We start from the raw sequence: 16,643 nt of genomic DNA, 5'->3' as shown, positions 1-16,643 counted from the left end.
GGCTCCAGCCCCCCCGTGACCCTAAATACAGGATAAGCGGTAGAAAATGGATGGATGGATTTAGTAAGTTATACCTTTTGTCTATTCTAAGGGCAATAATACAGCAGCCGATTTCACTGGTTTCTGAGTTCCACCTCACCGGCAGACAAACTGTCACACTGCGGTGAGGGTTGACCTGTCTTGGGGTTTTTTGTCTTGTGAAATTTCATGTTTTATTTTGAAGAATAACTCCCCTCTCGTTTCAGGTCACTTGCTCCTCCTCATGTGTCTCCGGTCTGACGTCATCCCTAATCCCTGATTGTTCTCACCTGTGCTCCCTTCCCTAATGTGTATATAGTCTGTGTCTCCCCTTGTCCCGTTGCCAGAGTATTTCGTTTTGTGTCGAACCTCCAGCCCTTACCACAGCCTTGTCCAGGAAACCTTCTTTGCCACGTGAGAGATTATGTTCCTTTGTTCCTCTGCAGAAGAGTGATTTTTGGTTTTGTAAAGTCTTTTGGTCAGTGTTTAGTTTTGAGCGTTAGTTAATTTTCAGAGTCCTGTTTATTTTCCTCCTTGCCGAGCGTCCTTGGTTTGTACCTATTTGTAGTGCAATTTAGTGCAAGTTTAGTTCAGACCCTTTTTCCCTGATCCTCCTTATGAGTGAGTTTGTTTTATTTGTTCCCATAGATCTAGGTTTGTCTAGTGAATAGTGAAGAATAGTTCATTTATAGCCTTGCCCTTTTTTTTCCCCCTCCTAGCGAGCGATTTTTGTTGTAATTTTTCATAGAGCTTAGTTTGATTAAGGATAGTGTAGAGTAGAGGTTTTTTCCTCCTTCGGGAGTGATTTTTGGTTTTCATTGTGTTGTTGCTTTCACATAGCCCTTGTCCCTCGGACGACAGTCTTTATAGCCTGTTTGGTTGCACTCATTCTAAGGAGCTACAAAAGTTCAGAATAAAGTCTGTCAAACCTGCTCCCTTCTGCATCTGAGTCCTCTTTCTCGTCCGAGCCCTTACACAAACTATCTAAAAGAAAACAACAAAGGAGGATGCATTGTAGGAGCAACATCAGCTAGTGTTCTATTATCTTGCCTGGTGCTTGTCATGCCAGTCTCCTGCACTAAGACTATACACCTCTTTCATCACTTTACCATCTCGTCATCCCACTCATCTTTAAACTCAAGGCAAAGAAACTACACACATTGTTTGTCTTCAAGGTTATATCACTCGGATACAATAGCATGATACCCATTAGAGCTATAACTGCAAATCCAGCCGCACTGTCTTCAATGGTCGTAAACACCTTTTTTCTTCCTGAGTCTCAGGTGTGTGGGCAAAATCACCCTATACAGGATGCATACCACGCATCTTCCAAATAATCAAACTAATATGGTGCAGTCAGTGATGCATATTTCACATTTTCCATGTGCATTTCTGCTGACATTTTGAGCTGTAGCTTTTCGTCTACACTCAACGGTGCAAAATGTGATAACTGGCTAAATAATTCTGCAGCAGAGCCTGGCAGAGCCATTTGTTCATGGTAATGGTTCCCTCTCAGGCAGGTGTGACCCAGATAATGTATCAAAATTAATTACTTTTCATATTAACTTATTGATATTTCACTGTAGTAGGAGTAAACTTTGCTGTCGGAATATTTCAATTTCTCCATTTACATATTAGGATATAATATAATGCAAATACACAACACTATAAACTACAACAACACTCAGACTATAGGACAGTGTAACAAGCAATATACATGGCATTTGTCTAAGGTGACTGATGATCCCAAATCCACACCAGGGCAATCAATTATACTTTTAAAATGTAAATAATTATAATGTAGAGCAATATGTTGCCCACTGTGTGGGCATGTTGATCCCAACTATAATTTGAAACTAATGTGACTAAAAATATGGTTTGGGTTGATCACGGTCACCTTAATGCTTTATTTAGTCTAATTGACACATGCATTGGTTTCACAGTTCTAGGTTTAGGGAGCAGGAAGGAGGTTATATGAGGCAAAAAGTGACAATCTGAAAACAGGAGCTTCACTCTAATAGGGTGGCACCTTTCCCTGATTTAGTATTCTTTATCAGTTAGTAATGGTTACCTTGGCAACAACTACTCTTACCTGGGTCGATATAAAAACACACCATATAATCCAACAAATACTTATTTCACCTCAAAGTATGCACCTTAGTCACAATGACAAATTCCCTCACACTTGTTGGTGTAAAATCCTTCGTGGCGATAAATATGTTTCTGATTCTGATGAGAGAGTAACTATTACACCAAGAACAGATATAGACTCACATTAAAACATAATATATGATATGTACATGAACATGAACATTCAATTAAAACCGTGAACATTAAAACTTAAAGAGATCTCTTCTGCAAAGAAAAGTCAACAGTACTTTATTTGTCTAAGTGGGGTTTAAAGGTGACTAATGAGCCCAAATGCATACCAGGGCAAACATTATACTTGTATTATGTAAATAGCAGCAGAGTTGCCTTTTGTCCACTGTGGTACATGTTGATCTCAACTATAAACCAAAGGACAATGTGCCTGCACATAAACATGAAAGGGCATTGGTGTTTATGTGCTTGAAAGGCTGAGCTGGTCAGTCGTCGTTTCCAGGGTGTATTTATGTTTGTGCCCTAAAGGTCAAACCGACCTGTTTTCTCTTGTCCACAAATGTCTAGCTGAGTTGGTGTGTTTGTCTCTTTTTTAACGAAGCCTGATTGCTGCTGGTGATTCAAAGCTGTATGCAGCTGAATATAACAGAGGAAAAACAGGGCTGATTCATGCAGCACAAGGACATTTTAGTCCCGGCATGATGGAAAGAAAAAATAGAATGTTTCAGTCATGGCCTCCTCTTTAAAAAGGAAATGTAACACAGTCTTTAGACATTGTGTTTGTCTCCTGTTATCCTCGCAAGTGCAGAGCCAGGCAGCGAGGTGAATGAACATGAAAGATTCAATCTCTAATGGACCATTAGGCTGTCAAAAGGAATAGAATGGCTTATTATAACTTTTCTTGTATGATAAAATAGTTGGATACAAATTATTATATGTCAAGAAAAAGTTTATGAGAAAATTGCTTTCAGAACAATATTCCTATGCTGAGATTAGGTTGATGGGGCTGCACGGTGGTGTAGTGGGTAGCACTGTCGCCTCACAGCGAGAGGATCCTGGGTTCGATTCCCAGGTCGGCCTGGGTTCCTTCTGTGTGGAGTTTGCATGTTCTCCCCGTGTGAGCGTGGGTTCTCTCCGGGTTCTCCGGCTTCCTCCCACAGTCCAAAGACATGCATGATGGAGATAGGTGAATTGGTGACTCTAAATTGCCCGTAGGTGTGAATGTGAGTATGAATGGTTGTCTGTCTCTACATGTTGGCCCTGTGATAGACTGGCGACCTGTCCAGGGTGTACCCTGCCTTCGCCCAATGACAGCTGGGATCGGCTCCAGCCCCCCCGTGACCCTAAATACAGGATAAGCGGTAGAAAATGGATGGATGGATGGATTAGGTTGATTGGATATGAGCATGTTTTAGCATTTCCTGACAGGCCACACTTTACAACTTTATTTGCAAAATGCTTTATAGTACAGCTCAGTAATAACATGGTAATAGTTAAATAATAAAAATATAATACTTAAATAATACTATGTAAATATCAAAGTAATAACTGGTCAATAGCTTGGTATTAACTTGGTATTAGCTTGGTATTTAACAGTGTTAAACATATTGTGTGTACAGTATTACATCACGTCATCATCATAACAAAATGTTGTTTGAATGTGATTGAAGGTGGTGATAATAGCCTACAATATTGTCATAATATCAACTAACCTACCTTACCTCATTGTTATCATGTTATGACCTAATTCAGATCATATCATAGTTTAATCTAAATATTGCAATGATACAACCATTGTATTCTTAGCAGGTTACCAGATTGTTACCAGAATATAACTAAACTATGACTATTATAAAAATGTTTTCCTTGTTCCAATCTTTAAATGTGTTTCTCTGTTATTACTTAATTTTTTAAATCAACCCCTTTGAGCACATGGTTGGTACTCAGCATCAGCGCTGAGCTGGATGAGAATGTTCTCAAATGTCTCTGTTTGTCTCCGTTGCCGGGCAGTCAGAAAGTGCATCTTGGTTTCCACCTTATGTTGAGTGCAATGGGTGTATGTCCTCTTCAGGAAAGCCAGGCCTGCCTTTGTCAACTTCTCTTGCTGGCAATGCTCACTGAGTCCAAAGTTACATAGTGAACATCGGTTATACACTACTTTTCACATTGCATTGTGGGAAACTTTGAGTGCACTATATAGGGAATAGTTATGCTCACTACACATTCAGACACCACTACAAAATAGCAAAATGGTGGGAGTGATTTCGGACACAGCAATTATCTTACTGTGTGTCTCTCTCCATAGTGCTGAAACAATCACACCTATTATATTAATGTGTCTCTCTCCATGGTGCTGAAACAATCACACCTATTATATTATTGTGTCTCTCTCCATGGTGCTGAAACAATCACACCCATCATCTTACTGTGTGTCTCTCTCCATGGTGCTGAAACAATCACACCCATTATATTAATCTGTCCCTCTCCATGGTGCTGAAACAATCACACCGATAATCTAACTTTGTGTCTCTCTCCATGGTGCTGAAACAATCAAACCCATCATCTTACTGTATCTCTCTCCATGGTGCTGAAGCAATCACACCCATCATCTTACTGTGTCTCTCTCCATGGTGCTGAAGCAATCACACCCATCATCTTACTGTGTCTCTCTCCATGGTGCTGAAGCAATCACACCCATCATCTTACTGTGTCTCTCTCCATGGTGCTGAAGCAATCACACCCATCATCTTACTGTGTCTCCCTCCATGGTGCTGAGGCAATCACACCCATCATCTTACTGTGTCTCTCTCCATGGTGCTGAAGCAATCACACCCATTATGTTAATGTGTCTCCCTCCATGGTGCTGAGGCAATCACACCCATCATTTTATTGTGTCTCTCTCCATGGTGCTGAAGCAATCACACCCATTATATTAATCTGTCCCTCTCCATGGTGCTGAAACAATCAAACCCATAATTTTATTGTGTCTCTTTCCATGGTGCTGAAACAATCAAACCCATCATCTTACAATGTCTTAATGTATCTTTCCCCAGGTCATATTCTCATCGCTTCCTTATGTCACTGCTGTCGCACAATTAAAACATGTCAGATCAATGGTAGCTGGTGGACTCGCCATAATAAATATAACATTTAATTTCCAGTCTGCCCCCCTCCCCCCTCTCACACACACACACACACACCAAAAGCAGACAAACAACCAGACAAAGCACAAGCCTTTTTGAAGATAAACATACCCACTCAAATCCAGAATATAAGCGAATATAAGACGCCACTATAAATGTCATTGAATCATAACACGAGTTGGACATTATGATGTTCCAGTCCTTTAACTGAGGACATTTTCTCTATCTGGACCTCTTTAAACTTTAATTGAATAACCGCCACTTATTGAAACAATAAAAATCCAGTCTCTCTTTCTGAAGGACCTCTGAGATGACAGCGAACACAGAACATCATGGCAACGTGGTGTTATGGGAATTTTGGATGTTTGTAATTTATAATCAGAATCTTTGTCAGGTCAGACGTTGATCCGCATCTCCTCTTTTCAACTGTTATCCTATGACTAAAATGATTGCCTGTTTGTGAATAGTCAGGTGAGATGAGAATGAGTGCCACATGACATGCGATAATTTCAGAGGACATTAGGACATCTGTGTTCAGTACATCCTGCCTTTTTAAGATAGGACATGACCTGTCTTTTATTACATACATAAATGCTGTTCTGAGATTTTGTGATGGCAAGTCTGAGAGAATGCTTTGTTTTATTTATTTATTTGTTTATTTCGGGCATGTCTGTTAAATCATCATCACACATCTTTGTTCACATAGTAGAATACAACATGGCCGAAAGGGAAAGCGGGAGAAGCCAAGGCTTATCTGGTCCCGCCCCCATTACCCACAGGAGAAAATCGTCATCATAATCTTTTCTTATCATTGCATTTTTCACTTTACATAACTTTTACTTTTTCTTGTGACATTTGACACAACATGTTACAGCAGTAGGTGTTACAGAGAGCTGAAGTCCAGTGCATACAGATTACGTGTGTGTCTGCACACGTGTCCATATTTATTCATCACGATTGAGCAGCAGTCTCATCATGTAACAAGGTCCGAAGGAAAAGAGAGAAAAAAAGGAAAGAAAAACAAGCAAAAAAATAAGAAAAATGAAAAATAAAAAATAAAAATAAAGATAAAAATAAAAGTCCAGTGAAGCTTCTAGTTGTTGAGATGGTGTGGGAGCCCCCCCCCTTTTTTTAATTTTTTTTTATTAATCCTCACTGTCATCTGCAGCTCTCGCAGCCCTCGACTTAGCCATTTCCTCTCGGTTATTGGCAACTTCAGCTCGCTTCCGTGAAGGGAACTCGCGAAGTGCGGAGAGGTCAGAGCGCATCCCGACCATGGTTGACCGATTGGTCACTATTTCTTCCCGGTTAGTGGCCACTTCAACTCGCACCAGTGCCGTGGAATCGCGAACTGCAGAGATGTCAGAGCCCATCCCGACCACAGTAGACCGAGTGGTGGCGTTGTCCGCCCTCACACTGGTCAGCTCCGTGGCGATCTTTCTCAATTTCCGATGTAGCATGAAGATTCCACATCCCAAGGCGATTATTCCAGTTGTCATGAACGCGAACAAGTACACGTCCTCGACGTCTTCCACATCCAGAGTGGCAAGACAGATGACTCTCCACTTTCCCCAACCATCCATGATGTAGTTTTATCTAAAGACGTCATCCAGCTGAGCTTCCCCTTATGACCTTGATCTACAGTATGATTCCTCCTCCTTTAAAAGGGAAATCCTGCTAGACTCATTTGAATAGCTCACAACCTTCTCTCTGTGCAGAGGAGAATACGCAGATTGAGTGGTCTACAAAAAATACACATTATTTAAATCTCATATCACTTGAGGCCTTTTAAGTTACAAAATAGACTCAAAGGGACTAATCATGATGCATTAGTGTTAAGTTTCCTTAAAGAAGCTACGATGCTGGGAACACTCGGCTTGATGTAATTTTTAAGAAGATAGAAAAATGCTGCACGTAAAAGGTTTAAGTTGCAGCTTATTCATGTGTATCTGTGTCTTAAGTGAAAGAAGACGCAGTGTTCGACGAAGTGCTTAGCTTTGTGTGTGTTACGTGTTAACATATTGTTTTACTTCACATTTACCATGGTAACGACTTTCAATAGGCGTTGCGTCAAGAGGAGAAGCAGCCTTGACTTTGTCTTGGTTTAATACAGCTGAATATCCCAATGCACTATGTACTATGCTGAATAGATTCTTCACATGAGAATTACGAGGAGCCGTGGTGCTGCCGGAGTTTTTTTGTGGGGGCTTTTTGGTGAAAGAGATGTTCAGTCATGAGGTTGGCTTGTGCTTTCCAACATGAAGTCTTTTAATTTGTATTGTGGGCAGCTGTGACCAAGGGGCTAGTCCTACATCTTAAAGAGATCCGTCCATTATTGCAGTGCATTGGATGCATGCTGTGTGAGTTTAGAAAATGCAACTGCAGGCTGCAGGCTTTGCTCCTTTCATGCCAAGTTGTGGCATAAAACAAGGGGAACTTTCAACAACTGCATCACTTACCTTCTTTGTGATTAAGATAATGTTCTCAGCACAATGACACTGTCATTCAGACATGTTGTCACATAATCACACTGACTGAACAATCAGTCAGGGCCCAAAATAAATGCAAAAATGTCTATTTGGCTTAAATTATAATGTATGTAGATCTAATCTTTGTTTTTTTCTCTCCTGGTCTTCAAGATTTTCTCTGATAATGCAATAATGTGAACAACCAATATAGGACCTACATTTTTAAAATTACAAACAAATGCTCTGAGAAATCTCATGAAAGCCTACTGAAACATATTCCTCTTCTCTGTCTTTTCTGACATCTCATTAACTGTCTCGGTAGGTGATTGACAATGGAGTTTTTTTTTTATCTACATGATCATTTCACAGGTTAACGAATAATGTGTGCTTTTGTGGAAATAATTACACAATCATGCGGTACCTTTTGCACTAACAATTACCAGATAATTAGCAACTATTAAAAAACAAAAATACTGCACTGCATGGTACTCTACCTCAAAAAGAAATTCAGCTCTGCATAGTGAATGACTAGTATTGCCATGACAGCAACTGTCCTTTCACTGGAGGTTATCCCTCTGCATCATCGTTTGCATACATGTTTAAGTGCTTCCTCTTGAGACAGCAGTGTGATGTGTCATACATCATAGATTATCTTAAAATGTATTCATACTTTTAATTAATTAATTAATAACCATAACTAAAAAACGTGAATTTAAAGTCCCATATGTCAGTAACCTCTATTCTATACTATTTGAACTGGTATCTGTTTTTTAATGTACCTAATGTCCTGTTTTTGGGATAGGAACATTTTTGCAGGATTCTTTATAATCCAGGATCCAAAGCCAGGAGACAGATATGTGGCCAAGTAGCTTTCACTTCCAGTCATAATGACAGATGTAAATTGTTCAGGTTCTGATGCATGTATATTTGTTTGCAGTCCCAATATTAGGACATATTCACTGTGCAACTTCCCCACATTATTCAAGAATACGTGTTTATGTGTGGCCTTTCAGGCCGTATCAAAAGATATAACCATTACCAGAAGTTACTTAATAATGAATGTGTCCTGCAACTAGCTAATGAACATAAAAGACTATTCAGCAGCTAAAGAGCAAGATATTATCCTATAAGTTGGTGGAGCCCAAAAAAAGAGCTAAAGCCACAACGCCAGATGGATAAGGGGCATATCCGTAAAAGACATCTCATAAAAAGACTGAAATGACCTTCTCCAGTTACTAACTCTCTTTGTCGGACCACACCCATTTTCAAATGTTGTAAATTTTGTAAAGTTTCATGGCCGCATCCTGCATGGTTTCATGGTGACAAGGCTAATAGTTTTTTTATTTACTTACTCCACACAACAGCAGGCATCAATGTTTAACAAACATACTAACAATAGCAAAAAACAATAGTCATTAGTCAATATCGGAAAAAAATACCACACTCTACCTGTAGGCTATCATTCAGTCTTTATATCGTTTTCACCGTTGGACGGAAGCTTTGATTTAAATTTCATGAATGCATTTTTTAATGTTTAGCCTCAAGGATGAATAATATTCTTCATTTCTTTCATGAGTCAAGCCAAACTTTGCTCCTCCTTCCATCTTATCAGTGAGCGAATAGGACAAAAAAAATGACAGTGGTGGGTGTGTGTGTTGGTGTGTGTGTGCGCCTGGTATATTAACAGAGCCAGACAGAGCAGGAAGACCACAGTGGCTTACTAAGTGACGATCCGCCTGCACTCGCACATAGAGCTGTGATCTCTCTGCCTCACTGTTGATCAATCTCACGCACCTTTTCTGCTGCAGTTCTTTCATCTTTTTAGAGAACATTTATTTGAACTCATTAGTGGAGAGGAGAGATGAGAGGAGAGTGGTGGGATTGTTTTTGACCAACGACAGCAGAAGATGTTTTGAAGATAATTGCCTTTCTTGTTTAAACTGAAGGGTGATTTCTTTATTTTTGTTTTCATTCCACTTCGAGGGTGTTGAGAAAGTCCTCCGGATAATGAGGCTGACTGAGGAGATTTCAACACTATCAATGGACTACTAACAAAAGGAAAAAGAGAACCTAACCCAAGGTGAAGGGAAATTTAAGAGGAGGCATTATGAACACCACCGACGGCAATGGATTGCTCCAAGGCTACCACAACCAGAGCCAAACCTCAGGCATTTTGCCTCTTAACAAAGACTTATCAACCGAGGAGAAAGACTCATCGGCAGGATGTTACGAACAGCTGCTGATTTCCACTGAGGTTTTTCTCACTCTGGGCATTGTGAGCCTGTTTGAGAACATCCTGGTTGTAGCTGCTATCGTCAAAAACAAGAACCTTCACTCGCCCATGTACTTTTTCATCTGTAGCCTCGCTGTTGCCGACATGCTCGTGAGCGTCTCCAACGCCTCTGAGACTATCGTCATAGCGCTCATCAACGGAGGCAACCTGACCATCCCGGTCGATCTGATCAAAAGCATGGACAACGTGTTTGACTCTATGATCTGCAGCTCTCTGCTAGCATCAATATGCAGCTTGCTGGCCATTGCCATCGATCGCTACATCACCATCTTCTACGCGCTGCGGTACCACAACATCGTCACCCTGCGAAGAGCAATTCTGGTCATCGTCAGCATCTGGACATGCTGCACCATGTCCGGCATCCTGTTCATCATCTACTCTGAGAGCACCACGGTGCTCATCTGCCTCATTACCATGTTCTTCACCATGCTGGTGCTCATGGCTTCACTGTACGTCCACATGTTCCTGCTGGCGCGCCTGCACATGAAGCGGATCGCGGCGCTGCCGGGAAACGCGCCCATCCACCAGCGGGCCAACATGAAGGGCGCCATTACCCTCACCATCCTGCTCGGGGTGTTCGTGGTGTGCTGGGCGCCCTTTTTCCTCCACCTCATCCTCATGATCACCTGCCCCAGGAACCCCTACTGCACCTGCTTCATGTCCCACTTCAACATGTACCTCATACTCATCATGTGCAACTCCGTCATTGACCCCATCATCTATGCCTTTCGCAGCCAGGAGATGAGGAAAACCTTCAAAGAGATTTTCTTCTGCTCACACGCTCTCCTGTGTGTTTGAGCTGCTTGTTAAGTGTCAGAACGGAATGAAATTTGGCCTTCAAGGACTTTGAGATTTTGAGCTGTAATTGCTGTGGACTGATGTGGCTCTGTTCTGCCCTGTTCTCGCAGTCTCTGAATGATTGATAGGTAGGGTGCTTGCCTTTGGGTTGCTGAAGAGGTAGGTTTACAGACACCTTGTAAAATAGAGTATTGCTATGTAAAGACATTTTCTTTCTTAGTAAATGCCGTTCTGAAGTGCAATTTGAAGTAAATGTTACCAGCATGTGTGTGTGTGTGTGTGTAAGTGAGAGAGTGTATCTATATAACAAATACACATGATACGTTTTCACTGTCGAAGAAAATCCAAGCTGTTGCAGCATATATGATCATAGATTATGACAGACTACCTCCACGTCTTATTAAAACTATAATCCACCTCATAACAGAGCATTTGGCACACTGCAGTCAAAGATGGGTATATCCCTGAGATGTGCCCCTTTTTGTTTTGCATCGCAATGCATGTTAAGAAAATGTCTGTATCGTTTTTATTTTTTTATTTTACCTTTTTTTTTTTAACCAGGGAAGAATCACACTGAGATAGATATCTCTTTTACAAGTGAGCCCTGGCCAAGGCAGCATAATACGGACAGACAAGGTAATAAATAAATACATGAAACAAAGTTAAAAATTGAGCAGACATTTTGGAATGTTTGGTTGAGATATGACTTAAACGTAGTGAGTGAAATGAACAGTAAGTTTGAGTGATCTCTGAATCTCATTCCAAGGTGCACTATAAATAAAAGCAGTCTTTTCAGTCTCTGTCTTCATTGATGGAACATTTAAAAGAATATATCTACTAGAGCGCAGATTATACTCTTATCTGTTCACTGTTAAAAGACTAATTATGTACAAAGGAAGCTGGCCAACTACAGCTTTGAACAAAAGTATTAGCTAATGCTTGTGCCTTCTCATATGAAGTCAGGGCCAACCAACCATTTCATACAGTGTGCAGTGATGCGTGGAATGATTTGTATGAGCTATAAATGTACTTTTCATGAGAAAGAATGATGAAAGACATTAGACCTCAGAGATTTTCTCGTTTTGTGCCAATAATTAAGGAAGAGATGAATGGAAGTGCAGAACACATCCTGCTCAACTGACGTGTACTTTTTTTCAAATTATTATTATTATTATTAAAAGGCATTTTTCTGAGTTGGAGGTAAAATTGTCAGAAACAAAGGGGAAACAGATACCGACTACTTCGTCGGAAGGAGGTATTACGTTTGATTTTCCCAGCTAGATGCTTCTGGGAACAAGCACAAAAAGATAAAATACCAATACCAGCACAGTTGTAAAACTGGAAAAGTAAGGGGCGTAAGTACTTATATAAAATCAGTGTAGAATATACTGAAAATGCATTCATGCATGACTTTAAAATGGGTAAATCAGGAAAATGTCAGTGCATTTCTCAGGCACAAAAGATGGCAATTAATAAGCATTTTAGTTTATTTAAACCTACATGAAAGAGAAAAGGATTCAGGATGACCTAGAACCTTTCCTTTAGTTTTTGTTCACAGTTTTTGGCTCCATTATGGCAACTTCACACTCTTCGTGATCAACACATTCTCACACTAATGCGTCACATAACTCAGCTTAGTCAGTTGATGATCAGTTGAAATTAAATCATCATACGGCTCATACGTGCCTGTATAGTGTTAGTTTTGGACTGTTTGTGAACATATGCTCGTTACATGCAAAGGGTCTTTTAAAAAATAAACTTATGTCTATGAACAGTAAGTTGCTTTAAGGTTTGCAAATCATGATTTCTGCCTCAACAAATAGCTAAAAGTCCATCTGATTTCAAATGAACGCTCTTGTGAATTTGTGGTTTGCGTAGATATTCGTGTACATTTGCACATGTGGTTTGTTTTCCCACTCAGCATGTATGTGCGACCACATAGAGATCTATTTTTCATCCTATTTATGTCAAAAGACATATTTTACTGAATGTATATTTATGTATGTGTTGTGTAATGTGTGTAACTTACCCTTGCCTTAGATATTTTGCACTGTGATGTGAATAGCAACCTTGTCCTTTGTGAACTGTACAAACGTATGTGATCAGTCTTAATATTATGCTAAGTGCTATATTCAACATTGCCTTATTTATGTATGCCTTTTGAACTAAAAGTGCATTTGAAAGCTCAAAAAATGCACAAGAACACTGATGTAAATGGCTAGCCCATTTTATTGTGAAAAGCTTCGCTGGGAAATTTGATTCATGTGTGCCGATATGAAGCTGTTTGCTTGGCCAATGCATACTCTGTGAATCACTGCTGCAAAGTAGCTTCAATAAATCATGCTGCCACCTTGGCAACAGCTCTGTTTGTCAGCTTTTCTCTGGAGTGCAGACTTTAACCTAACTTTGTTTGTTTTTACTTTAATTGAAAACAATTCCTAAAAATTGGCATTTGAAAATGGAAAACACAAAAAATGTAAGATTTAAATGATTTTATTTTAATATCGCTGAATAAATGCTTGCATAGTGCAAAGTTTGCTCCTTTTTTACTTCCCACCGTTTATAATTCAAGTTTATCTTTACAGTTTCTTCCCTGAGGTGAGCAACTGGTGTTTTTTTGCTGGAAAAATACTCGGGGTTTTTTATCATGATGAATAATTTAATCTGAAGCAAATAAAACATTTATAAAACTGAAAAATAACTTGCATACATTCACTATTGCTTCAAACGTATTTGAATTTAATAACACCTTAATATACTTTGGGTTGGTGGATTCATAGGTATCAGAGGTATCAGACTACACACTGGAATCTGCAAAACATCAGGGGTGTTTTCTGTTACGTCCTTTTTTAATTCTTAGGTTTGAGAAAACTTAGATATTTCTCATATTTCTTTATGCTCAAATAAAGAAACACATTTCAGCAAGCCAAATCATTCATTTTATACAATCAAGAATTAAGGAATATGCTCGTGAAAGGTGGTTTGTGAATGTTGCTCTGCCGTTTCCATTCCTCGGATTTGCAGCACTCTAAAACTCAACAGCTGCATTAAGTTTTGGTTCGCCAAAGGAGAGGGTATGGTAACCCAAAAACAGAGACTGGAGCACACTAATGGGGGAAACAAATCTTTAAATAGTCAGCAATAGAACAGTGTTACATAAGCAAATACCTTAGAGGTGTGTAATACAAGATTGGGGGCATTTGTATTGCCTCCCAGCGGCATTCAACATGGCGATGCCTGAGCCGGGGGCGAGTGTCATGTATTGCTCATTTTAAGAAAAAACTGAAGCTATCTTAAAAACAGAAGATAACAATTAGTATGAAAAAAACCTTAAAAACCAGATGAGCTAAAGTCATTTTACCCTCCTCACACTGTGCAGCTCCACTCCCCAGTTGCTGATTGGTTCCAGGGGTTGTGCATCTGAATAATGATTGGCTGTTCCAGCTGAGAGTCCTATTGCTTTCCAGTCAATTGCACTTAGTCCAGAGGGGATACACAACAGTGGAAAAAGAAGTACAACACACCATACAATCCAAAAACATTTCCTAAACAATTTTAAAAAAAAGCGGAAACAAACAAATAAGATGAGGAATATTCTGCCATGTGACTAATGGTGGTTAAATGGTTTGCGATACATTATTGTGGTTCGCAATTCAAACCTGATTTCATTCCTTCCTTTCATTTACTTTTCAATAGCACAATAAAGCAAGCATGACTCATCATTTTATATAACCTCATAAATGATGGCGGTATCAGCCTAGCTAATTTCTATGCTTTTTCTGATGTCTTTCATCTCCCTGAGAGCACAATGCGTCATTTGTTATCCACTAGGCTGATGGGGTCGTTGTCAACTATAACTATTAGAGGCCTCCAAACAACAACAGTGGCAAGAGTGTGAATGTCTCCTTACTTCAAGAGCGAATAGACACTTTAAGGTGAGCTGTTAACTTACATTGATCAACAAGGTGGAGCAGTAAAGAAAAAGGCTAAAAAAGAAACTGATGGCAGATATGGTAAGGAGGAGAAGGAAGAGAAAGAGGAGGAGGAGGCCTGTAACCCAGCAGCCATGACTAGTTAACCTGTCCCACCTCCACTGGCTCAACAATGTTACAGATCCAGTTTATGAGGAGACAAGACAGCAGATCCAACTATCCAGCCTCTGATAGGACCACTGGCAGACAATGTGTCAACAATGACCTACTTTCTTCTCGTTGACCAACCGAGCAATGACCTGCATAGCTCCATAAATTAGTAGAGTACCAGCTTTTAATTGTGGAATGTGATTAATTATGAATGGGTATATGTTTTTTTAACTGTTTTCTATCGAAAAAGTATCCAGTGAGATTTGCAGCAGTTACAGCGAGGCAGCCGTCACTCAAGGCCAGTCATATGACAGAATCATGTATTTCAAATGTATTCCAAGAAGAGGAATCCCTGTGCCCTGCATAGCTCACTCCTTGAATTTAGGGTTTGGGGTTTTATTCATACCCGAAACAACATGTCAAGCAAATCCATCAGACATAAACTATGGCTTTACAAACAAGCTTATACTGTTCATTTCACCCATGTATGAACAAAACAAATTGGCATCAAGTATGCTGAAAACCACGTTGAAACTTAGCCTACAATCTGGCTTCCCTCACATTGTTTTTAGTCTTGTGAAAATGAAAGAAACAATTGAAAAAGAGCCTCAATGAAACCATGATGAGGTTTCTTTTTTGTCTTTGCACACAAAGTGACCTTTGTTATGATCCAACTATTAAGGCCGAGAGCTGTCCTGAAGCCAATATGCCCTCAAAGGGTTTGGTTTTTCTCAGAAAGACAAAAGAAATGCTGAATGAGAGATTGGATTGGGTAACAAAAGTTAGTGGAGCAGAGAGAATTGGAAGAGAGTGAGCCTGAAAAGAGGAAATCTTTAACAATTCACTTTAAGAACTCATTATGAATTCTCCAGCTGTGCAATGTGTAAATGAACAATGATGAGACATCCCGTTCTCACGGCAGCTTTGGAAATAATCACCAGATGCAATGTATTGATTTTGTGTACGAATTGCCCTTTTTTAAAATTTTGTCATTCAGAAGGAAAACAGTGCCAATGAAAGTCAACAGGGATCATTTTTCATGGTGGACGCCCACAAATGAAATGCATGGTGGGCGGGTGGGGAAGTCGATGAGCTCAAAAACACAGGATTTTCAATTATGATAGTGGTGTTCGAGACAACGTGTCCAAAAATGCACCTAACCTGTTTTTTTTGGGGCAGACTCAAAGGGGAAAGATGGTTCAGGAGTTGGCGGGTAGGATACTAGCGAAAGATGAGGCATGAAAGACAGTTCCCAGTATAAACAGTTTTTTAATGTAATTCTGTGGTGATTGACTCGAAAAACGAAAGAAGTGGACATACATGAATCAGTTGATTTCAATATTGTGACTGCCGTGAGAGGGTCTGGAATTTGTTCATGAGGGAATCACCTACTGTATGATTTTAGGCTGATTGAACACCAAATGCCCAAATTATGTTGTTTGTGTCCTTTCCTGAAGTTGCAGCTTTCTGTTCCAAAGGCTCTTTGTCTTTTTATGCAGTTATCTCTTAATCTGAATTCCATCCTTTTCTCTGGGCTTCAAAAATTCATCAAAAACCTCCTTCTGTGATTATGATGTAATGCCTTGCCTCTCACCCTGTTTTATATCGACTCAAAGCAAGACCGCAGGTGTCACTTGAATCCTAATATGCTCGGAAGCTGCCCGATCACCAACTCCAGGTGTGGCCGTTTTGAATGCCTCCATGTATCACCTCCAAACTCATTACTCCACACAGCCAACGT

General features: G+C 39.9%; 1 protein-coding gene across 1 annotated transcript; it reads left to right on the top strand.

The window, feature by feature from the left end:
• Positions 1 to 9,605: 9,605 nt before the first annotated feature.
• On the top strand, positions 9,606 to 11,483 carry mc4r (melanocortin 4 receptor). The gene is made up of 2 exons (XM_084033386.1): positions 9,606 to 10,979; positions 11,382 to 11,483. Exon 1 carries the CDS (start codon positions 9,837 to 9,839, stop codon positions 10,818 to 10,820), a length of 984 nt encoding a protein of 327 aa, XP_083889512.1. The 5' UTR covers positions 9,606 to 9,836; the 3' UTR covers positions 10,821 to 10,979; positions 11,382 to 11,483.
• The last annotated feature ends 5,160 nt before the right edge of the window (positions 11,484 to 16,643 follow it).

This window comes from Eutrigla gurnardus, assembly GCF_963514095.1.
Source record: "Eutrigla gurnardus genome assembly, chromosome: 18".
NCBI lineage: Eukaryota > Metazoa > Chordata > Actinopteri > Perciformes > Triglidae > Eutrigla > Eutrigla gurnardus.
The sequence above is the reverse complement of the archived record's forward strand: the minus strand, read 5'-3'. Positions and strand labels throughout refer to the sequence as shown.